Source organism: Ammospiza nelsoni, chromosome 18 (genome assembly GCF_027579445.1).
Source record: "Ammospiza nelsoni isolate bAmmNel1 chromosome 18, bAmmNel1.pri, whole genome shotgun sequence".
Lineage (NCBI taxonomy): Eukaryota > Metazoa > Chordata > Aves > Passeriformes > Passerellidae > Ammospiza > Ammospiza nelsoni.
The window spans coordinates 5,317,197-5,340,153 of NC_080650.1; the positions used below are offsets into that span (position 1 = coordinate 5,317,197).

Below are 22,957 nucleotides of genomic sequence, written 5' to 3' on the forward strand. Positions count from 1 at the left end.
GCGCAGCCAATGAGCGGGCGGCCCGCGCGGGGGCCGCCGGGAGCGGGCCGCGATGCTGGCGGCGCTGCAGGCGCGGCTCGGGTGGGCGCGCCTGGCGCTCCGCGGGGCCGCGCTGGGCCGCGCCCCGGGGCCGTCGTGCTGGAGCTGCGGCGCTCCGCTCCCCAGCAGCGATGGGCCGCCCCACTTCTGCCCAGGCTGCCAGGCTCTGCAGCCGCCGGCGCCGCGGCCTGACCTTTTCCGCCTGATGGACTGGTGAGTGTGGGCGGGGCGGCCGCGAGCCCGGCCGGCCGCGGGTCTCACCCGCCCTGTGTCCTACAGCGACCGCTCCTTCCGCGTCGACCCGGGGCAGCTGCAGCGGCGGTTCCGGAGCCTGCAGCGCGCCGTGCACCCCGACCGCTTCGGCAAGAGGCCGCCGGTGAGCCCCGGGCCGGGCGGGAGAGCCGGGCCGGGAGGGGCCCGCGGGGCTCGGTGAGCGCCGGACGAACTCGCCTTTAGCCTTCGGCTGCGTGGCGGGGTCGCAGTGTGGAGTCCCCACGTCTCTCCCGCTCGGGGAGTGAGGGGCTCCGCCTGTGTTTGTGTTTCGGTGCTCAGAGAGGCTCTGCCGTGGATTTGCGGAGGAGCGGACGATGCGGGGCCGCTGCGGTTCGTGATGCCTTAGCGCAGTGCCACAGCCGCCAGGCGCACGGAGCCTTCTCCGTTTCACACACGGACACTGTGGGGACGCTGCTGTTCCGCATGTAACAAAGTGTGTTTCGCCACTTGTAATTAGCTTCCAATTATTTGCCATCCATTTGCAGAAAGAGCAGCACTACTCTGAGCAACACTCTTCCCTGATCAACAAGGCCTACCAGACTCTGCTGAACCCTCTGAGCCGAGGCCTCTATCTAGTAAGGTCCCCGTTAGGAATTGCAGTGTTCTGTAACTAACCCTGGGGGCTGGTAGGGATCCCACCCTCCATTCAGTCCTTAATGTGCTAATTTGTGCTAATTCCCGCTAATTCCCCTGAAGAGGATCACCAGAGATAGAAGGGAGACCAGAACCAAGTTTGTCCAAAATTTAATCAGCATATTATCTCATTTACTACTCATCTTACAGTAATTTCACATCACACGTGGTGTTTGGCCATGGCTGCTCATTCAGAATTTCAGTCTGGCCCATGGCAGCCTTTTTTATGTTTTTTTTTTTTGGTTTATGATCAGCCTATGTATGGAGTTAATTTTCAGACTGACTCAGTGCCCTGTAGGTTTATCGAATATCTGAGTATGCCCCACTAAGAGACTTAATGTTAAAGAAAATCATTTCCATAGGAATGGATGTGGGAATATTTATTTTCAAATTCCCATTTCCTCTGCCAGCTGGAGCTGAATGGAGTGGAGCCAGCAAAAGAGACAGACTGTGATGCAGACTCAGCGTTCCTTATGGAAGTCATGGAAATTAATGAGAAATTAGCAGAGTCCAAAAACAAGGACCTCGAAGAAGTTGAAACCTCCATTAAAGGTAGGTTATGACTTGAGGAATTTGTACAGAATTAATGAACTGAATCTTGTGTAATACATCAGTCTGAAAGCTTTAAACCGTCTTGGTATATTTCTTGTAATGTCTTCAATTTGTGTTAGTCTGGAATTGACTCACTGCAGGATCTTCTGCCCTGTTCCCCTCTTTTCCAATGTTGTCTTTACCTATTTATGCACCTAAACATCAAATCTGTCTTGAGAACATTTGCATAAGAGAACCTATTCTGACGTCAAAATAAATATATATAGACAATAAAAAGGAATTTACTCAACCTTCATCAGGTGAGGGTTAGTCAATTGTTCAAAAAAAAAAAAAACCTGTCAGAATTAAGTTGAAAAAATGCTTGTCTGACCACACTAAATAATGTTATTTATAAAGGCATTGTAGTTCTTTCACCTTCTTCATCTGGCAGCCATTATATTAAGTGGTTCTTCTCCTCACACAAGCAACTTTCTTTTTATATTGTTTGTGATACCAAAAACATTTGGTTCACTGATATATTTAATTCTTTTCACTAACAGCTATGTGCTAAAAGCAATTACAATAACTAGAATAAAAACTGAGTAGCACAGGAGAAAGTTAACTGTAGCAGGATAAACTGATACACCAAAAATAAGTTAGATTGCTGGGAAATTAGTGACCATTGATGTGCATTGGAATTGCTGTCAGTATACCTGTTTAAATAAAAAAATACATGTTTGAAATTATAATTAAAACAACGTTGACAGCAGTATAATGAAAAACTCACTTGGCTCCCAAAGGCTGAAAGTAGTAATGAGCTTTCCCACCACAGGCAGTTAGAATGCAGTGGTATCAAATATCCTAAGTATGACAAAAAGTAAATGAAATAATTTGTTTTGCAGTTAAACAAGAAGAACTGACCAGAGAGGTGACTGCAGCTTTTGAAAGAGGTACCTGATTTTATGAAGTTTTTAGCTGCCATACATACCTGTCAAATGCTTAAAACTCCACAATCTCTTACTGGCAAATATTTCCTGAGATATGGAATAGAAATACTGCATTGACAAGGGTTCTTTGTTAGGTATTTAGAATAAGTACTTCTAAACTGACATTCCTGCTGATTTGGGAAATTCAGGACCTCACATTAAAAGCAAAGTCCAGTACAAAAGTTCCATTCATCTTGCATCTAAATAACAATTTTCAGTGGGAATGTGGATGCTGGGAAATTGTTGGTGTGTTTCCCAGAATGCTGGGAAGGACAGATGTGATCTTAGACATGTCCTGAGGTTTGACACTTGAATTTGGGCGAAGTTGTTCTGCAGTCCTGGAGCTGCAGCAGAGCAGTGAGTGCTTTCTTTGCAGTGAAAGCCACAGCTGCTGTGTGGCAAGTAAAGGCCTGTTCAGCACAACATTTGGGACTTCCTGTGCAGTAATCAACATCACTTCATTCTACAGCCAGTGGATAGGCACAGGCTTGAACCATTCCTGAGCTTCTGAAGCTGGGAAAAAAACTTTGTGTTTGTGTGCCAGGTCCAGAATGCTGCACTTTGGTCGGGGTGTGTGTAACTGTAAATATCCTAGTGGTGCTGGCTGTCCCTGCCCATGAGGAATTACATTCTGTTACTCTGTGCCATGAGAAGGACTGTGTTGCCTTTGTCTGGAGGTCATAAACCACCCTCCCCCTGAGCAGAAATTGTTTCAACATCAGTTTTGGAATTGGCACTATCCAGACCAGACTCCTCCTATTTGCATTTTTCAGTTATGTCAGTTGGTCTATTTATACACATTTCAAGCAAAAACATTTGTCTTGCCTGGTGGGTAGAGTCATTAAAGGGCATTCATCCACATTTCTTTTCCAAATTGTTCATTGTTACAGGTTTTGTGGAACATTTGAAATGTTCCCAAACCATCTGAGGTTAAAACAATAGGCAGCATGGTTTTAGTGGAGTCTGAGTCCTTGCAGGTCACAACTCTTGCTACTAAAACAGGTGCTGTCACTGAAATCTTGAGATGATTTTGAAAATGCAAATTCACCTCTCCCTCTGTAAACCAGTAATGTTTTATTTCATTTCAGATGATCTGCAAGAGGCCAAGAAGCTGCTAGGAAAAATGAAATATTTTGCCAACTTAGAAGATAAACTAAAGGCCAAGAAGATCCCTTCCTGATGTTGCCTTGTTAGCTATTCAGAGTTAGTGTTATTTTCAATTAAACAAATGGTTCTATTAGCAAAATCAGACCCAAGGGTGTTTGTTTCCTGTACTTCCATTAAAAGCTTTAATTCTGAGAGGAGGAAAATAAATAGAAAAGAAATCCCATGCTTGCTGCAGCACTTGGGTAACAAATGGCATTTGGAAATGCTTACAGCCAGGAAAAGTTGCACTGGGTAAGGTCAGCCACTGTCCTGGTAGTGGCAGGTGTGGAAACAAATATCAGAGAGGCACACAAACAAACTCCAGATATGAGATTTCTTACTTCCTAACGTGTGAAGAATTTATTTTAAGTTGAAAAAGAGTCCATGAAAAAATACTGGAGAGGGGGCAGAAGGCTCATTCAGCATGTCTCCTGGAATTTAAAGGTAAAAAGTATTTAATTCCTGTCATCTGTCCTCTCTGCTACTTCATGCTTTTGGGTATGTAGATCTCAGTCTGATGGGAACTAACCTCCAAAACTAGAAGAAGCTTTACCCTGTTGCATAGTTTAAAATGTTAAGATGCTAGGTTAGGGGAAAACATAAACCAAATTGAAACCCCAGGCAGTCTTTTATCAGGATAAAAGTTTTTATTACAAATACCAGTGATCAGAATGCTGTACTTTCATTGCACAGTACAGTAGTAGGACTGGATGAGGAATGTCTTTAAGGCTTTCAAAGTTACATAACTGGAAAACAAACTAAATACCACTATTTCTACATAAACTGGAATATTTCAAATATCAGCTATCAGTTCTTGTATGGGTTTTAACAAGAACTCAGAATATTACACTCAGCAAAGCATTTGGATGTGCCCAGTGACCCAAGCTGAACACAGGGCTTTGAAATGCAAGAAGAGTTGCTGAATTCTCTGCAGAAATCTGCCAGAGGGGCTCACTGAACATCCTCCCTGGCATTTCTGCATCCCTACAGCACCAGGTTACAGCTAAAGATCAAGTTTTCTGTGGATAATACAATAAGTTGTCAATGGTATTTCAGCAATACGTGTTTTAACAGCAGTGGTAACTTGCCTTTAGTTACACTTCCTCTAAATACACAGGAAGATTTAATAAGCCATTGATCATGTATTACAAGGTTCATAATTCTCACTGAAGTTGTTGCATTTGTGAAATTATGCAGAAACCTTTAAAAATTCATCTTGGAGTTGTCTTCTTTCATAAAGTTCCGTTTCCTTTTTCCTGGCATTTCTTCCAAAATTAAGCTTGTTAAATTCCTTTTTGATTTCCAGAAAAGATTTGTTTTTTGTCTCAGGAATTATGAGGAAGATGAAGGCAGCAACAAAGAAGCACTCCAGTAAGAACACCACAAAACAATACTGCTTCAGTCCATTCTGAAAATAAATGTGATTGCAACATATTTCAAGTGTAATAATAGTAGGTTTGAGAAAATAAGCTTTTTGTTTCCATTTACACTTAACATTGCTGCTCAGATGTTTTTCTAAAAGGAGTCGTTCTACCTAATCTTTACCTGTAACTTTTTACATAAGACTGTCAAGGGCTGTGCAATAGACTTTTATTTTAAAAATAAGATAAACCATTTAAACAAATGTCTCAATCTAAAAGTCAGCATTTGCTACTATCTGTCACATAGTTTAAATAATATGTAATTTAGATTTCTGTAAATGTTAATGTTTTCAATGCTGTGCATTACAAAAAACCAACTGTCTTACTGAGAAGCAGAGCTAAACCATGAAGGAAGGACAGGCAGATCCAGATACCCAGATTCATGCTGTTCCTGCACATTTTGTCAAGAACATGTGCTAAAACTAAAAATACAAAGCTGGAGATGAAAGCCTGTCTTGCCTTTCCTAATAATCTGCTTACAGAACTCTGTCAGTTCAGCAAATTCTCAGGGATGTGACTTATTTGCCACAGGTGCCACCTGAACGTTACTTTGCCATGAAAGCACAAGGCACTATTAAAAAATGTTTTGTGTAAATCTCAGTATCTGATTAAGTTTTTCTCTTTTTGCTACCTTCTGATTTTTTTCATCTGAACATAAGCAATGTCCTCCGGTGCATTCCTTTTAATTTATCGTGTTATATTGGGGTTTTTAATGTGTAAAAAATACTTTTAAGAGGGACTGAATCTAGTTAAACTCATTTGAGGGCCAGTGTGCATCCTGGTCAAGTGTCAGTTACATATACAAGTGTATATAATGCAATACAAGCAATGGGATGGAAGCTGGGAGCAGGTGCAATGGAAATTGTGCTGTTCATACTCACCACTATGAAGGGGAAGAGCATCCCAACTGTGAAGAAACTAATCCAGCTCACAGTGCCTGCAATCATGTAGGCAGCAGGACGTGAGGACTGCACAAATAACTCAGCTGTCAGGGTGTTTGTTATGCCACCTGGGGATGGTTCAGAAACAGAGAATTGTGCTAAATGTCCATCTGAGGTACTTCCAAAGCTTCAAAAGATTGATTGCTTTTGAATATGCCATCAGCTGATCTATTATAATTCCTCACAGCATAATTCTGAGGCTGCTGCCCTTGCAGGAAGTTTCCCACTAAGACACAGCCCCTAATTTCAGCAGCACTGCTCAGGGAGCAGGCCTTTTCTGACAAGTGTGGAACCCCTGTGCTCTGAAGGGCAGAACTAAGCCCTCCCTCACATGTAGCTCCCCCAGACTCATGCATGGTAAGCCTCAGCTCTGGGCTACAGGATGGCCTCACTTGGGTTCTGCAGAGGCCTCTGGGCTGTGTGACACCCCGGCCCCCCCAGACCTTCCCCACTCACACACGTTCCTGTGCAGTACCTGGGCCCAGCCCAAAGCTCAAGATGAAGGCAAACACACACATCATGCTCATGTAAGGCACCCAGGAGTACAGCTCCTGAAACAGAAGACAATGAGAAGGTTTAGTTCAGATTTTGATAATCCAGTTTTAAAGTCTGGCTTAACAGTTATGTTTCCTTCTGTATTTTATTTCAATTAAGACCAGCAGTCTTTCACGACTCTTTTACAGCTAATTTATTTAACAGTTCTGCTTCAGAGAAATTAAATAGTGTTCATTCAATGATTTTTACTAAATCATATAATAGAATTCTGTAGTCATAGTGTGGGCTGGGCTGGAAGGGGGCTTTAAAGCTCATCCCATCCCACCCCTGGCCATGTGCAGGGACACCTTCCACTATCCCAGGTTGCTCCAAGCTCCATCCAACCTGGCCTTGGACACTTCCAGGGATGGGGCAGCCACAGCTTCTCTGGGCACCCTGTGCCAGGACCTCAGCACCCTCACAGGGAAGAATTTCTTCCTGATGCCTAATCTAACCCCACTCTCAGTTTAAACCCATTCCCCCTTACTGAGTCACCACGTGCCCTTTCCACCCCTCAGTCACACTGGGTAACAGGAACGAGTCCTTTGCACCTGGTAAGTCAGAGAGAAGGTCAGAACAGTGCACCAGAGAGTCATGAGGAGATAACCCCCAATGATAAGGCATCTTCTTCCCACATAGTCTATCAGCAAACCCTGTGGACAAGATACAACCTTCTGTTAATATACTGATCTCATTTTTACCAATATTCGTCAAGAAGAATCATTACTGTTTGTACTGGGAGGTAGAACAAACTGCTCCTTACACAGGAGAGGGCTGTGAGACACTCACAAACTCCAGTGCCAAGTGTCACATACGGGATTTTTTCTGCCACGATCCCAGCTTGTTCAAAAACGTAAGTTGCATAGAAATAAATCTACAACAGGAAAAAAAAAAAAAACACCAAAAACAAACAATGAGATTTTTCTGGTATTTAAAACATTGTCTGGAAACAAAGTCATGTTCATACTAAACATATAGATCAGTGTATTTTATGTTGTGAGTTACTAATTCAACATAAGCAGCAATTACAATCTGTTAAATTAACGTCTAAGTAAACATATTGCTATCATAAAAGCCAAGAGGATTATTCAACTTACTGAATATGTTTTATATTCTGAAACCAGGCACACTTGATAAACTGATCCACCTTTATTTATTTTTCAGAGGAAGTATCAAGTCATTCTTTAGAAAGGTTTTCACACCAGAAACACAGAAATGAGAAAAAAAATTAAAGAGAAACACCAAAATAATGCAAGGACATTCCTTCCCACTTATCCCATTTCACTGATCTTCTCTATGTGGATTCTTTGTGTTAATAAATAGATGAACAACAGGTGGAAATGAAATAATTATTTAAGCTGTTTGTTCACTCTTACAGCATTAATGCCACTGAGCTGCTGGCCCATGGTCATCACGATGACAGTGATGAGCTGCCATCTCACAGCAGGGTCAGTGAACAACTGCCAGGGCTTCCTGGGCTTCTCCCCCTCCAAGGCAAAGCATTCCCGCTGGATGTCCTCCAGCTCCCTGCGGTACTCTGAGGAACCATGAAATCGCTTCAAAGCTACAAATAGAAAAAAATAATTTGCATTTATCTATTAACCACAGCTCCTGGGAAATAATCTCTTTTCATAAAGATCTGGCTTTTGTTAGGATAGGAAAAATTTGCTTTGTGACTTGCTTGTTCCTTGCTGGTTTTTTAACATTTTTTTGCTGTGGTGGATTTGGAGAATTCTGTGGCATTTCTTTCCTTCTTTTTAGAGGAATATCTGGCCTTGAAATATTCACCAGGCAAAATATTTTATATCTGAACCTCAGACCTTCAAATAGTCTTTTCCTTAAAGGACACTCTTGCCATTTTGGTTAGTTTTGCTTAAATTCTAGGGAGATATTGAGTCCTTTGTTATGGCCCTGACTTTAATGTTGCCAATGATGCAGTTAGTGAGCTAGAGCAAAGACAGAAAATTCTTCTCCTAAGGCAAATATAATCAGAATTCATTTGGATCCCAGACTAAAATCTTTACAAATGGTCTTAAAGACTATACAGCATCAGTTCCTCTAAAACCTTCATGATTAAATATATCTCAAATGACAATCGGTCTTCTTAAGGTCAACAGTAGGAGTTTTGATGATCCTGATAATGAACTTTCCACTGAGAGTAATCAGCTTGGAGCTTCAGTCAATGAACTTATATTTGAAACAGGATAATAAAAGTTTTGTTCATAACCCATTATGGGTTCCTGAGTTCCTCAATGGCTTCTTCCATAGAAGCTCTCTTGAGGTAAAACATGGGCCAAAAAGCACTAGGATACAACTGTGCTGTGTGGATAAAGAGAAAAGGAGAATCTGGAACCCAATATATTCATTGTACCCTTCTGGAGAACAAAAAGTACAGATATTACCTTTGGCACAGCTCAGCTCATCACCTCTGTCAATAAGAAGATATCTGGGACTTTCAGGAAACCATGGAAGGAATAACAGTTGGGCTAATGCTGGAATGCAGCTGCTGGATAGCAACAGAGGCCAATGCTTTTCTCCACCCAATAATTCTCTGTGAGAAATGTGGAAAAAGAAGGCAAAGAAATATAATAATTCGCTATTGGTTACTATTTAGTGCAGTCTCTGCTCTTGGAACTTTCTAAGTTCCAGCTGGATGAAGGCCTGAGCAACTTCTGATCACACAGGGAACAAAAACAGTGCTAGTGCTGTGATACAGAAATGTGAGTCCTTTGCTCTCAAGTCCTTTCCAACATCCACTGTCTCCAGCAAGAAACTGGTAGAAAACATGAATTCAGCTCAGATGTGGCTGCTTTACTGATGCTGATCTGGTGACCCATCTGAACTGACACTACTCCCCTGAGGACACAGCACTGATGGCAGTTGTAGGAATAGGGTGACTCAAGATTTTCTTCTCCTGGAGGACCTTGTGTGAATTCTAATGCTGCAATGGCACAAGGAATGTGCTGCAATGAGCTGTAGGAAATTGGAATTCTTTACACAGGAATAACACAAAACAGGAAAAAAAACCTCAAATATTTCTTACCTCAAACCAATTATTTGTCCTGTCAGAATTCCCCCAGTCAGAAAGATTGAAGTCCCCATGGCCAAACCACCTCTGAGGTGCTTTGGGGCAAACTCCCCAATATAAAGAGGCTGCACACAGAGCCCAACACCTGCAAGTAAATGGAAAAATAATTTTCCTATCATATAAATTGCTTTGCAAAGAGTTGCTAAAGCAAAACACATGCAAAATGGGACTTAATTAATTTCCTATTCATTTAGCTGCCTTCAGATTCCAAGCTAAACTACAGAATATTTTCATCAAAAACCTAAAGGATCAGAAATAACAATAATTTATCATTCACCATAGTTTATTGATAGTAGGAATAAGAAATCATTCACCTGAATTTATGCCAATCAAAAACCTTCCAGCAATCAGTAACTCAAACAATCCTGTAGGAAAACTGATCCCCATTAAAATGGAGGCTAGTATTGCTATAACATTATTCATCAAAAGAGCTCCTTTCCTAAAAAGGAGGAAGAAAAATAAAATAAAATAATAATAATAATGATACACCACAGAAAAAAACAAAAACTGATTAAAACAAACAAAAACTCCTGATGTCTCAACCAGACATTATGGAAATCTGTAATAATGTGGGTTTTTAAACAGTTTTCTTTTTCTGATAATGTGGGGGGATAAATGGACTTTATACTGAAGAAACATGCTATTCCCTGGAAACCCAGATATCTGATACAACTGCTTATGTTTTTAGAATGTCTAAACATAAGAATAATGTACAAATATGACAGAAACGCCTGACAAGGTAGGAGTGGGGTTTCTTCATTTAGACAAATGAAGTGCAACAGATGAAGCAGCTCATCCTTACTGGCACAAGGGCTGCAAATGTGTCAGGGGAAACTCATGTTTCCAACACACTCTGTGTGCATTCCCCTACTCAGATTTCAGTAAATGTAATGCAAAGACAAAGGTCAGAATTCAGGGCTCATCCTTGAAAGCCACATTGGAATAAACTGTAAAATTCTACTAGAAAACTCAGCTTTAAAGTGAAAAAAATACTCTTTTCTCCCACTCTTTTCCCGTTTATTTACTTTCTATTCCAGTGGGAAGGTAGGAAAAGCAAACATGTTTTGATGCCTGCTGCTGCAACTGACCTGCCCAGGCGTATGGCCATGCTGCCTCCAATCAGGGCTCCACAGAGGCCTCCGAGGGAAAAGATGGAAGCAATGACAGACCAAAGAAAAGTCAGCAAATCTGCATTTAGCTCCTTGTGATAACGACTGCTCCAGGTCTCATTTAGGAACTTGTGTATATGCTGCAGGAGAAAAGAGTGATGAATGTGTAGCATTTTACACAGCACTACAAATAACTTGCACCTCAACCCTGAAAATCAATTCTGGGAGTTAATTCTAAGAGATATCAGCTGACTGGCAGAATTTTCCTTGACCACAAGGAAGACTTTGTGTTTCCTACTCCCCACACACCTCAAAGGCTGCTGAGCAGCTCTGCTTTGTGCCCTGCCTCAGGTGCTGCAGCAGAGGAGAAACACAACCCTGACATGCACTGCCATGAGAGAGCTCTGAGGTCCTTCTGAACAGGGTGGATGCTTGGCCCTACTGTTTTTAGGAACTTCTCACAGCACAGAGGCTTTGCAACCTAAAAAATTTTACTGTCAGGGGACTCATTCTGACACTTGGTCTAAATCTCCCTGCCTCAGTGTAATCCAAAGAGTCATAGTAAAATCCCTTTTTCAGCTCCAATAATACTCCACCTTTCTTAGAGTATTCATGTGTCAGAACTTTGAGGCTGTTATTCCACATGCTTGGTTTTCTAAAATTTGCCTTTAGAAACACTTGAACTGGCATGTATCTGTAATCAGAGGCTCCTGTTCCTTGCCTGCAAACAAAGACTACAGAAGAACAAACTTCTTGGACTCTCCCTCTGTTCCCAGCATATGACCTGTTCTTTCACAGACAGCTCCTTTTAAATTTTGTAAAAAGTATACAATGTTGAAGCAAATTCAGTCTTCACAGTTTCCCAAGCAAATAAATCAGCTGGTGGCAAAAAACTGATACCCACCACTTTCACAAGAACATTTGCTCAGATCCTTGAGTCATCCACAAAATATGCAGAATCCTGGAGGCTACAGCAAAGAATGCTCAAGTAACAAGTGAAAATATTTACAAGATACTCAGCCACTACAGATGGAACATTTTAATTCCCTAAGGAGATCTTTTTCAGTAATATGCCTTGTGATGGACACCTGTAAATAATAACTATGCTTTCTCCCTGTGACAGAAAGAATGGGAATGGCTCAAAGGTGTGTCAGGGGAGGTTCAAACTTGATATTTGGAGAAACAGTGGTGATATCCTAGAGAAAGGGTGGTCAAGCAGAAGAACAGACTTCCCAGACAAGTGGTCAATCCTCCAAGGGCATTTGGACACTGCTGTTAGTAACACAATTTTTGGTCAGCCCTGAAGTGGTCAGGTAGTTGGACTAGATGGTCATTGTTGGTCCCTTCCAACTGCAAATGTTCTGGTCTATTCTACCCTTAGTGTTCTGGGCTATTTTAGTAATCAAAAAAATATATTACTTACTCAGTTAATCCTTCTAATAATAAAGGTATTTATAAGGCATATTAACACTTTAGTCTGACACAGAATAGCTGTGACAGGGGGTACTCACAAACAAATGCACATGAAACCACTTAGGAAATGAAAAAGATTCCTTCATAAGAGAGGAAGAACTGCTTCAGTTCCCTCTGTGATCACAGCAAAAGCACATTTGGCTTTGGCAGAGTTCAGAAAGGAAACAGCCCAGTGAATAAAAGATGAGCTTTTACCTGAGTGGGTGCATTAATAATAGAGACATTGTACCCATACTGAAAGGTGCCTCCAATTCCAACAGCACAAACAGCCAGGAACAATGTCCAGCTGGGGAGCTGGGGAGCAAAAGAAAATCAAGACACTTCAGTGATCAAATTTCCCCTTTCTCCATATATAAAGGCTGTACATATTTCTTTTAATAAACTTCTATTCCCTGAATTTCTCATTGTTAGGTATGTAGACTTATTCTTCATCATTCTCATTCTTGGTCCAGTTCCCAGAAATGCTGAGTTATTCCAGATATTTTACTGTATTCTGACAGAGCTGTGTCCTTCCTAAAGATAATTCATCAACACTTCCTTCTTCCCTCCCTCCCTGAAATTTGCAAGTTGAAATTGATCTTATTAAAGTAAAATCCAATTAACATTTCCTTACAGTTTCCAAGAATAAAAAGTGTTTCTCTGAATGTCAACCAAAGCAATTAAGAGTTATAAGTAAGGGCTGCAGTGAGTATGGTAGAAAACACCAAAATTGATGTGGTAAATACTGGCACAGCACACTCAGACCCTTTTAGTAACTAAGTACTGTAAACCTATTTTGGGTGTTTTATGGGTACAGCCAGGAATCTAGAAGGAACAGAAAATAAACAAACAAACACACAAAATAATGAACATACATCATATAACTTAGGTTTTATTGTGACAGATCTTTCATTCTTCCTGCCCAAATCAGCTGGGCTCGTGACATTGGTATGCTGTCTGACATTGGAGTTAGGAGAGAGCACAGATAATCACCTCATGTGTTCTGAGCTCCTGACAGTTTATAAGGGCGTTCACTTCATTCCGAAAACATGACACAAAAAAAATTCTATTTGTATTCAGTGTAAAACACCAGAATCAGAAAGCTGCTTTTGCAGCTTCCATTTTTGAACACAGCCAGGTGTCCAAGGAAAGCACAAAACCTTACAAGTCTAATCACTTAATGTATTTCTATTCAAATGCTAACATAAAATTCTTGCACATTTCACATCTGTACACCATTGCTAAAACCACAACCTCTGCAGGATCCACCTTCAGGATGGTTCTGCTTACCTTGCAGGGCGAGCTAGACCCTCTGAGCAGGGGCTGGTGCTCCATTCTGAGCATGGGCCAAATTAGATTTCCTTTGCAAAATTTAATAAACTATGTTACAGAAAAAAAAAAAAAGTGCCAAAGAACTTAAGTTACTACTGTATTAAGACATAGCTTTACTTTTTGTTGTCGTTTTGTTTGATTGGTTTTGTGTTTTTTTTCTCCCCGCCCGTTGGGACTCTCCTGAAAGGTTCCGAACTTTGTGACAGGGATGTCCAACTTCGATAAAGCCTCACAGCAGCCTCAGGGAGCTTTCCCACCTCTTACAGTGTGTACATGCACTGTCCTTCTCTAACCCCGCGTAGAACCCGCAGCCTCCCGCAACCAAAGACAAGGACGGGCGGTTACCGTGTGCCGGGGCGCCATCCCTCCCTCCTGCCGCCCGGAGCTCAGCTCCGCTCCGCTCGCCACCTCCCCGAGCCCGCCTGAGCTCCTCAGCTGACCGGGATTTGGCTGCCGGACCGTGCCCGCCCCGCTGCGGGGATTAGGTCCGGCCACAGGCAAGAGAAGGGCTGTTCGGACATCCTCGGGGAGCCCACGGCGCCCCCACACGGGCCACGGGCAAGAGAGGGGCTGTTCGGGGACATCCTCGGGGAGCCCACAGTGCCGTTACGGGCCACGGGCAAGAGAAGGGCTGTTCGGACATCCTCGGGGAGCCCACGGCGCCCCCACACGGGCCACGGCGGGTAGCCCGCGGTGGGCGCTCCCTCACGGGTCACGGATAAGAGAGGGGCTTTTCGGACATTCTCGGGGAGCCCGCGGCGCCCCCACACGGGCCACGGCGAGGAGCCCGCGGTGGGCGCTCCCTCACGGGCCACGGACAAGAGAGGGGCTGTTCGGGCACCCTCGGGGACACCGCGGCGCTCCCCTCACGGGCCACGGCGGCGGAGAGCCCGCGGTGGGCGCCCCCTCACGGGCTGCGGCGGGGAGCCCGCCCGCTCTCAGAGCGCGTCTCCCACAGCACCCAGGACTACAACTCCCACAGGTCCCACAGCACTCGGGACTACAACTCCCAGAGGTCTCCCAGAGCCCGGGACTACAGCTCCCACAGTGCCCGCGGGTCCTTATCGGATCGCGGCGAAAGGCCTGGAAGGACCCGGGCTGTAGCGGCGGCCGCAGCCGCGGGCCCGGCTCGGCCCGGGTGAGCGCGGCGGGCGGAGGAGGTTTCGTGCGGGAGCGCCTCGGGCAGGGCCGGCGTGTGGCGCAGCGCGGATTGCGGCGTTGATGTGCGCTTTGCCCCCCGCAGCAGGAAATGGCAGCGCTAGGCAGATCCTTCCAGGGCATCCCGGCGGGCCCGGCCGTGGAGCTCCCCACAGCGCCGGCCGCTGCCCCGGAGCCCTTAGCCGGCGGCCACGGCCGTCTGCAGCCACCCGGCATGGTCATGGCAGGGATCGGAAACGACGGCGTGGACGGACCCTCCGGCCTCTGTCTGCAGAGCAGCTTCGACCTGGCCTCGCTGGCCGCGCTCGGCAGCCACAGCCAGGGGCTGACGGTGGCCCCGGTGAGCTCCTTCACCAGGAGCCGCAGCCAGTAAGTGCCGGAGCCGTTCCGCAGGGCCCAGGCAGGGGGGAACTGCGGCGGGTGCTTTGCTTCGGGATTTGTTTCCTTGTAGCAGTGTTGCGCTGGTAGGAGGTTAGAAAATAGTCTTGTTCTCGGTTAAGGACCTTGAAGCTGGCTGGGGGGGGATGAGGGAACCGTTTAAAAGGCAAGAGCCAGCGTATTTGCGTACTTTCAAATTCATTTATTTGTTTTAGTATTTTTTCAGTATGTCCCATCATATAGAGTATTAAGAGACATAAGCTGGGTCATGTATTGCTTCTTGAAGCATTTGAATTTTAGACCAAAAAATTGGTCTTGCCCCTTGTGGAAAACTAAATAATATAAAGGAGAAGAAATGAAGAAATTAGCATGGAATTCTGTTCAGAGAACTGAGCAATTACAGCCGCCTTTGACTTCCTTTGTAACAAAGTGGTTATTTGTTGTCCCAAACTTTTATTCCCATCACAGCTGGTGACACACTGTCACCATTGATCTCAGATGAAATTTTAAAAGGGGGAAAATATTGTTTGACACTATCAGTATAACCAAAAGATACAATTTGAAGCTAAGTAACTGTTTTTCTTTTGTAGTGTCTCTGTGCGATGTGGAAGGAAGCATAAGCTAGAAGAAGAGGCAGAAGGGTAAATTAATTTGTCTTTTATAGCCTGAAAAATCCTGATTTGCTTTTTGTTTTGTTTGAGCACATCTCACCTACAATACAAACAGGAAGGAAATCTATCATTGTTTCCCTTTGGAACTCTTCCCTTGAATTGCACATGAGCCCAGATCCATTTCTGTTACCTAATTAATTGTGTGGCACTGATTTTCCTGAATAGGTACTCACATTTTACTAAGAGCAATGTGGATTTATTTTCTTTGTTGAGGTTGCTTTGCCACAGAATGTCAAAGCTGCTGAGATGCACTTTACATTTGTTCCTGTAGAATGCCACGTTTCTTTTTTTGACAGTTGTAAACTTACTTTGTTTCCTAGCTGTCCTGTGCGGAAGAAGAGACTGACAGGAACCAAAAATTGCCCTTTGAATCCCAGCACTGAAGAATGGATTCTTTGTGCAGGTCAGCAGGCAGCTGGGGAGGTAGCAAGTCAGTCTGGTGGCAGCGGTCCTGAAACTGCCATGTTAGAAAGTCCCTGTGAAGAAATGGATCAGACAATGGGGGAACAGCAATGCGAGGTTGCTCGCAGGAAACTTCAGGAAATTGAGGACAGGTAAATGCAGGGATTGAGTAGCCTGGCTTTGCTGAGCTTTCCCTTTTTTGGTGGGCATTCAGGGGTAAATCTGGCACTTAGCAGTGTGATAACACTGCTGTAAGTCTGAGGTGAACCTTCTGTTAAAATTATTTAATTTTAGGCTGCCTGTGGTCCTGTGACTCTTCAGGCTGATCAGAAGTTTTGGGTGCTAGAGCAGGAGATGCTGAGTAAATAACACCCTGGTCACAATCATTATGCAGCTCCAATATACCATAATTGGGTTTAATGCTCTTCTGTGAGTGTCCAGAAGCTCAAATTCTAACATTTACCTGCTCAGGCTTTAGCTCAGTTTTTTTTCAACCAACTGCAGCTTGTTCTGTGATTTAAACTTAAAATAGATGTGGATTTGTAAGTGGAGGGAGTAGCATGAACCAAAGAGGTCTCTCTGTACATAAGGCTGAGATTCATCTTGTTGATGGTGTCATGTGGGCAATTGGGTGGCTATAGAGAGTCTGCTGTAGTGTTTTAATAAATTTACTGTGCATTCTGGTCCTTGAAAGATTTCTGGGAATGGCATGTGTATGTATCAGGTGATTGCAGGTGAGCTGGTATTCCAAAATATCTAAAATGACCACTGCAGATGATTAGAAAAGCCAAAAGTTATAGAAATTTTAAAACAAGATTTTTTTGTAGATTATTCCATAGATGATGCATAAGGAGAAGCAAGGTACTGTTAGACTGTTATTTTTTAATGGATAAATCAGAGTAGTGAAATCTGTCTCTATTATCTGTCTGTGTCTGCTTTGGTCTTCTTGGAGGATTGTTCCCTATTCTTCCCAGCTACACTGCTAAATTTTCTGTGAAACAAAAACCAAAAACAAAGGAGATGCTTCCATTTGTTCTAAACACTTCACCAATTTGTGCTGATTTAATCTCAGGAATTGGCACAGCGTTGTGAAAAGTGAAGCATTATTTTCAGTATCTCCAGTACCTTTGCAATAATTCTCAATTCCAGTTTTGGGGAACTGAGCAGGTGAAGCAGCTGCATAGCTGAGACTCACCTGTGTAATGTGACTGAATCATTCAGTTTCCCTTGGAGGGAATTTAATTTTTTTCTCTCAGTGTATGTTTGTACTGACACTGCTGGGATAGCACAGGGGTAACAAAGCTAGCTCAGGTACCAGGAGTGGCATTACTGTTTGAGCGGCTTCTGTGAGTCCTTCTCAGGGTGTTTTAGCCCAAGAGAGACTCACTCATGTTAGCATGGCCCTGCTGCTCCTGGTGCCCAGCCCAGGTCAGAGATGTGCACAGAGCAGAGCACGTAGATGTGACTGTAGTCTGCAGTGGATGTTCCTGATAACAGTATGCTCAATAGTGTTTATCTCCCTCTTCCCCCTCCATTCCTAGGATAATTGATGAAGATGAGGAAGTTCATGCTGATGGAAATGTTAGCAATCTGCCCACTCTTATCCTGTCAGATACCCTTAAGAAAGGGATGAAGAGGGATTTTGGTGAAGTCCTGACAAAGAAAATAATAGAATCTATGTAAGTTCTGGAGGAAATCATGGTGCTATGTAGCTAACATGTGCAAATGAAAAGAGAGACCTCGTTTCATGTTTATGGAGATGTCCTTGATTACTGCATGATGCAGCCAGCATTGTGTAACAGACCATTCATGTGGTTCAAAGAGGAAAAACTGTCCTGATGTAAAAAAGAAATAAGTGTGACTGTAGTGGTCATCAAGTATGTGTTTTGTACTCCTCATGTCTTCTACAGACTGAAATTTGTGGAGTGAACCAGTATCAGTTTTGGGTTTATGTATATGAATTTCCAAAATGAGATCTTGAAGTGTGACCAACAGTGGTCAAGTTTGGTGCAAAAAAAGGAGAGGAAATACAAGGTTAGAACTAGAAATAAGGGAACTAGGGAATAGGGAAGAGGAAATTTAATAGAGGGGGGGGAAAAAGGTGTTTATTTTCTGGACTATGGTTCCAGGCTAGCTCAAAGGATGAAGGTCTTCTGCATTTAATAGCTGTGCTTGGAGAACTTAAAATTTACTGAAACTCCATCCCTTCTAGGAGCCGTCCTTCTATGGAACTCGTGCTTTGGAAACCTCTTCCTGAATTTATGACAGATAAACTGAAGTCTGTTTCTGTTAAGAACTTCAAGCAGCAGAGTACAGAAGTATGTCAAGCTAAGCAGCCAATACCAAGAGCTCCTTTTGACCCACAGACTGAAACGTTCCCTGGATCACAACAGACTGCCATGTCTCCAGATCCATATGCTAGTTTGGGAATATCTGGGTGTGCAGAAGAAGAAATGGAGTTGTAGATGCCAGACTTTAGACTGGAAGTGGTGAGCTTCTGATGCCTATTGTTGAGGTTTTTTGATTATTTTTTCTGGTTTGATGTGTGAATCTGAAGTTATATTATTTGTTTTTTTTGTTTTCTTACTAACAATCATAAGCACACCACAATCATAGGGTGGCCAGGAAACACCCTAAGATTTCTGTGTTCCAATCTGTTAAATATTCTTATTTTTACTGAAAAGGTAATTCAGAGGCCTTTGGAACAGGGAAGTAGCTTTCCATCTTGCTTAGTGGTGAAATATCCTCTTAATTGCCCTTGGTAAAGCATAAAATCCAAATATTGAATGTAACTGTGGCTTAAGCCACACCTTTGTCTTACTGAGCCATTGAAACTGGTGCACATACTATTCTTGGCCATTTGGTTTAAATTGAATTACAAAATGTAAAGGAAGAAACATCTTCAAATCTAGTCATGGATAGAAAAGCAGTCCCTCTGGTAATACAGCTTTTCACACCATCTTATTTGTTTGGACTTTATGTAAACTCAGATGTAGAAATTACACAGTCCACGGGGTGCCAGGGAAGGAATATTACAGCTGAGCTTAAGTCTTTTGCTTTGTAGAAAGTAAAGCCAGCACTTGTAACTTGCAGGATACCTGCTGACTTCAGTCATCTTTGGTTCATTGGCTTCTAAATTTTATTTGTGGGTTTTTGATGTTCCCTTCCCCAAAGTGGTTCTCAGCAGAGAGATTTTACATTGTGCAGAGATTTTCTGTATGCATGGGGTTGGAAAGTCAGTTAGGACAGTGTAACTTCTGCTGAAATGAATGGCATCCATTGATTTGGGTAAACATGATAAGTAAATCAGCTAACAGGGATTATGGTGCTTGCTGCCAATGGGAGGGTCAAATGCTGGGTCTGTACCAAGTCCCAGCCTTTGATGGCTTTGGTGGTAAGGTAAAGGAGGTGCCTGTCTTTTTCCTGAGAGAATCTAGACATAAAATATAAGCCACAGTATGTGCCAATAATATAGCCTCACATTGTTTATACAGATGTTTGCCAAAAGAATTTTCTACCCTGCAAGGGTGCCAAGGAAAGGAGCTCACAATGAGCTATTGCTTGTACCTTTTCTCAGTGCACAGCAGTTTGTTATACTTAAGGTTTTCTAACTTGTTTAAGGGTTTTATCTTTTGTTCTTAAGTCCTTGAGCTTTGTCAGAGATACCTGAACTGAGGCTTTTATAAGAAATCCTTTCCAAGTAACAGGGTCTGTTCAGAGTCCTATGTCCCAATCTGGTTTTGACATCTTGCTAACATAAAGGAGCAAGTACACAGGAATGCAGCTGCAGAAAATCTACTCTTCTCTGCACAGCTAAAAGATAATCCTTGTGATAATATTCTTCACTGTTGAATAACCCATAGCTCAAAGCTTAAAATCAGCCTTCTCTTTTTGCAGTCCTTCTGGTTGTTCAAAACATACCTGTTTGTTGAACCCTGTTTATCTTGCTGCTTTTGTTGAAGGTTGTCTGAAATTTCCTGTCTCTTGGTAAAACATTTTAGAGTTTCACTAAAAACACTCCAGCATTTGAGTAGGTATTACTCTGGAAACCAGTGCACACCTGTACCATTCTGGAAGGTTTATTAAATTGAAGAACATGTGCAGCCTATCTTGCTATAATGCCTAATTTCATTTCAGGGTCTGCTATAAATCTTTTGCATGAACTGTGGAAAATTTCTTATGTATTATTAAGTTGCTGAACATCTTTTAAAACCTACAGCCTCTGATGTGCTCCAGTGGTTGAGCAGAACATAAAGCAGTCAGTTTGGAGAAGGCTGTAGTCACTGCAGGTAGAAAATGTGATGCCTCCAAGTAAGTGACTGGTTTTCAGCTTGCTGGATTAAAGTATTTTAGGTGAAAGCTCTGAATCCTAAATAAATGGAAAAAAAAGGATAAAAATTTCAAAAATGTTATGAAACCATCTCAGCAACACTGAAACTGCAACAGAAGATGCAAAAAAAAAATCTGGGAGGCCTAAGTACATCAATTGATGCAGTTATTTTCCTCTTAAAAACACCAAATTGCATATCAGATTTGCAGAATTTGTTGTGGATGGCTTTTAAGCATACTTTTTTTCCTGCTAGGTTTGTACCAAAGGTTGACTTTCAGAGGTGTTTTTCCTCTTAATTCAATGCCAGTAGGGCATCACTGACCTGTTACTGCCATCTAAAGCAAGAACAGAGTGGTGCACTGTTGACAAAGACTATGAGATGGAGAAAAAAAATTGTCTAAAAAGTTTGCTTTGATAGAAAACATTTGCTTTCATTTTTTCACAATGCATTTCTGCCCTTGTGATAGGAGACAGAGGGGTTGAGTTGCTTAAATTGATGGAAGAGTGGGAACCAAGTGACAGGAGCACTGAGCAAGACCTTTGCTGCAGCAATCACTTGGAGAGGGTGACTGGATGGGAGATCAAGCTGTGGGCATTTACAGACTTCTGTATTTGTGAGTTTCATTTGTTGTTGTCTTCATTAAAAGACTTTTATTAATGCTGTTCACAGACAGGATGGCAAAGGCGATGCAGTATTAGGAAAAACATTATTTTGAAATATTAAAGATCTGATTCTGGTCTGTCTTCTCTTGGGACCAAATCACCCTTTGTATGTCAGTTTTCAATAAATTTTCTAAAATATTTTTTAGACGACTGTTTCATTCCTGGTAAGAGTGATAAAACCTTGGGAGTCCATGTGTAGTCCTTCAGCTGGACAGTGAAGTTCTCTTCTGGCTTAAGAAGATTTGAATTTAACTATGTTATGTTAAAGGCATTCCCCTTTTTTCCTCCACGATATTCACCAGGACAAGGGAAGGCAACAGCAGAATAGAATAAACCTGAAGCTGCCAGGAAGGAAAAGTTATTTTAAGTCTGTCATGATCCAAAGACCTCTGACAAAGCAATAGGAATACCAATTAATGTTGCTATAGCTTGTGTTTTGAGATCTTTTATTTTACTTCAGAATAAAATGACTCAGAACTAAGCAAGCTAGGTATTTTTAAAGTTAAGGAATGTTTGAGTAGAGTTTTAAATTCATATTTTAGTAATTTTCTTGGAAGGTAAGACTTGCTTTTTTTGTGTACCATCTTAGTGGACTTGATTCTAGTAGAAAATACCAGTGCACATAAGGATTCTCCATGGTAGTAGGCTTCCAGATGCCAAACAAGAACTACTTCTGTGGTTTTAGTGGAAGAGGTCTCAGTAACTATTAACACCAGTGTTTGCAGTAAGCCAGGATAAAGCATGCCAGGATAGAGCTGTTGAGAAGGGGAAGCAAAACAGTGCAAAGAGTAAAGACCACATCCTTGACCATTTCTGTCTCCTGTGCTTAAGGAGGTTGAAATGTTAAGCACATCCCATGTCCTACTGTGATGAAAAGGAGAATGTAAAACAATTTTCTTTGGATTTTTTAGATGTTGAAATGGCTTGTTCATGGTTGCCAGAAAGAGCTGGGGCTTCATAAAAGGGTGCTTACAAAATGTATTGCAAAGCTACAGATCAAATCCTCACTTCTGCTTTTTTTGGACATGCAACAATTGGATACTATTGCAGTATTGCAGTCATTGCTATTTTCTATCGTGAAAGTAAAGCAATTTATTCTTCTGACTACTTGGATTTTCAATCTAAATTTGTTGCACTGCACAGCTGCAGCCTGTACTTCTACCCACTATTCAGGTGGAATCCTTCATTATAAACTAGGTTACTCAAGCTTGTAATCCAAAGCAGTCCTGTCACCTTGAATGTTACTGACTGAAACATCTCTGGTTTTCTTTCTTCCCCACCCAAAGTTATTTTTGCCAAAACTGAATGCAAAACATGAAATAGCACTGAAACCAAGAGCAGCTGTGCCAACACCTGCAACAACTCTCTTATCTTCAGTATAAAATTTCTTCTGTCTCTCCAAGTTTTTTTTAAATATTGTGATAAATACTGGATACTGGAGCAAATGGATGTGGACAATGAGAAGTCCTGCTGTGGTATTTGAAATGAGCTCCTGACAAGTCCATTTGATGCTTCAGGATTTCCTGTGGTAATACAGAACCTGCAACCATTTTCATACCATGTCTGTGCACCCACCTCCTCTCAGATGGAGAATTTTGGACAGCATTACTGGCCACCAGGGTGCCACAACTGCCCTGACTTTTGAATATTCACACTTCAAGCTCCTGCCACATGCCTGCCTCACAGAGGCTGAAGGTTTTGCTCTGGCCCTCATACAAACCCATCTACCACATCCAGCATCCCCAAAAGGGAACTGCTGAAGCACCCAGCTGCAGACACCTTATGAGCAGTGCTCCCCAATATATTGTGGCAGGATGAGAAACTGAGGGACCTGAACTTAAATTCTCCAGATCCTCTCCCCTCCCCAGTG

The 22,957-nt window shown here is 42.6% G+C and overlaps 3 protein-coding genes across 6 annotated transcripts; 2 read left to right on the forward strand and 1 right to left on the reverse strand.

Annotated features, from left to right (window-relative positions):
* The first annotated feature begins 42 nt into the window (after positions 1-42).
* Positions 43-3,708, forward strand: HSCB (HscB mitochondrial iron-sulfur cluster cochaperone). Of its 2 annotated transcripts, XM_059485216.1 has the most exons (6): positions 43-252; positions 319-415; positions 798-887; positions 1,356-1,497; positions 2,379-2,426; positions 3,551-3,708. In XM_059485216.1, exons 1-6 carry the CDS (start codon positions 53-55, stop codon positions 3,640-3,642), a joined length of 669 nt encoding a protein of 222 aa, XP_059341199.1. In that variant the 5' UTR covers positions 43-52; the 3' UTR covers positions 3,643-3,708. The 2 variants fall into 2 exon arrangements, with proteins under 2 accessions (XP_059341199.1, XP_059341201.1); XM_059485218.1 differs by lacking the exon at positions 798-887.
* A 569-nt stretch (positions 3,709-4,277) lies between these two features.
* Positions 4,278-13,869, reverse strand: LOC132081464 (solute carrier family 2, facilitated glucose transporter member 11-like). The gene is made up of 12 exons (XM_059485215.1): positions 13,831-13,869; positions 12,370-12,468; positions 10,681-10,841; positions 9,907-10,031; positions 9,548-9,677; positions 8,907-9,055; positions 7,881-8,068; positions 7,268-7,378; positions 7,056-7,157; positions 6,446-6,521; positions 5,911-6,038; positions 4,278-5,016 (listed from the first exon to the last, which is right to left on the reverse strand). The coding sequence occupies exons 1-12, from the start codon at positions 13,846-13,848 to the stop codon at positions 4,798-4,800; spliced, it is 1,506 nt and encodes a 501-aa protein (XP_059341198.1). The 5' UTR covers positions 13,849-13,869; the 3' UTR covers positions 4,278-4,797.
* Positions 13,870-14,563: 694 nt separating this feature from the next.
* Positions 14,564-21,232, forward strand: CCDC117 (coiled-coil domain containing 117). 3 transcript variants are annotated; one of them, XM_059484840.1, is made up of 6 exons: positions 14,564-15,012; positions 15,612-15,662; positions 16,013-16,246; positions 17,636-17,773; positions 18,307-18,583; positions 20,892-21,232. In XM_059484840.1, exons 1-5 carry the CDS (start codon positions 14,735-14,737, stop codon positions 18,557-18,559), a joined length of 954 nt encoding a protein of 317 aa, XP_059340823.1. In that variant the 5' UTR covers positions 14,564-14,734; the 3' UTR covers positions 18,560-18,583; positions 20,892-21,232. The 3 variants fall into 3 exon arrangements, with proteins under 3 accessions (XP_059340823.1, XP_059340822.1, XP_059340824.1); XM_059484839.1 differs by having other exon boundaries at positions 18,307-21,232; XM_059484841.1 differs by lacking the exon at positions 17,636-17,773 and having other exon boundaries at positions 18,307-21,232.
* Positions 21,233-22,957: the final 1,725 nt, after the last annotated feature.

Coding starts and splice junctions, on each gene's coding strand:
- HSCB (XM_059485216.1), top strand. CDS start 53: ATGCTGGCGGCGCTGCAGGCGCGGCTCGGGTGGGCGCGCCTGGCGCTC. Junction 888..1,355: donor TGAGCCGAGGCCTCTATCTA/GTAAGGTCCCCG, acceptor TTCCTCTGCCAG/CTGGAGCTGAATGGAGTGGA. Junction 2,427..3,550: donor GACTGCAGCTTTTGAAAGAG/GTACCTGATTTT, acceptor ATTTCATTTCAG/ATGATCTGCAAGAGGCCAAG.
- LOC132081464 (XM_059485215.1), bottom strand. Junction 10,032..10,680: donor ATGGCCATACGCCTGGGCAG/GTCAGTTGCAGC, acceptor CCTCCTTTTTAG/GAAAGGAGCTCTTTTGATGA. Junction 6,039..6,445: donor GAGCTTTGGGCTGGGCCCAG/GTACTGCACAGG, acceptor AACCATCCCCAG/GTGGCATAACAAACACCCTG.
- CCDC117 (XM_059484839.1), top strand. CDS start 14,735: ATGGCAGCGCTAGGCAGATCCTTCCAGGGCATCCCGGCGGGCCCGGCC. Junction 15,013..15,611: donor TTCACCAGGAGCCGCAGCCA/GTAAGTGCCGGA, acceptor TTTCTTTTGTAG/TGTCTCTGTGCGATGTGGAA. Junction 17,774..18,306: donor AAGAAAATAATAGAATCTAT/GTAAGTTCTGGA, acceptor CATCCCTTCTAG/GAGCCGTCCTTCTATGGAAC.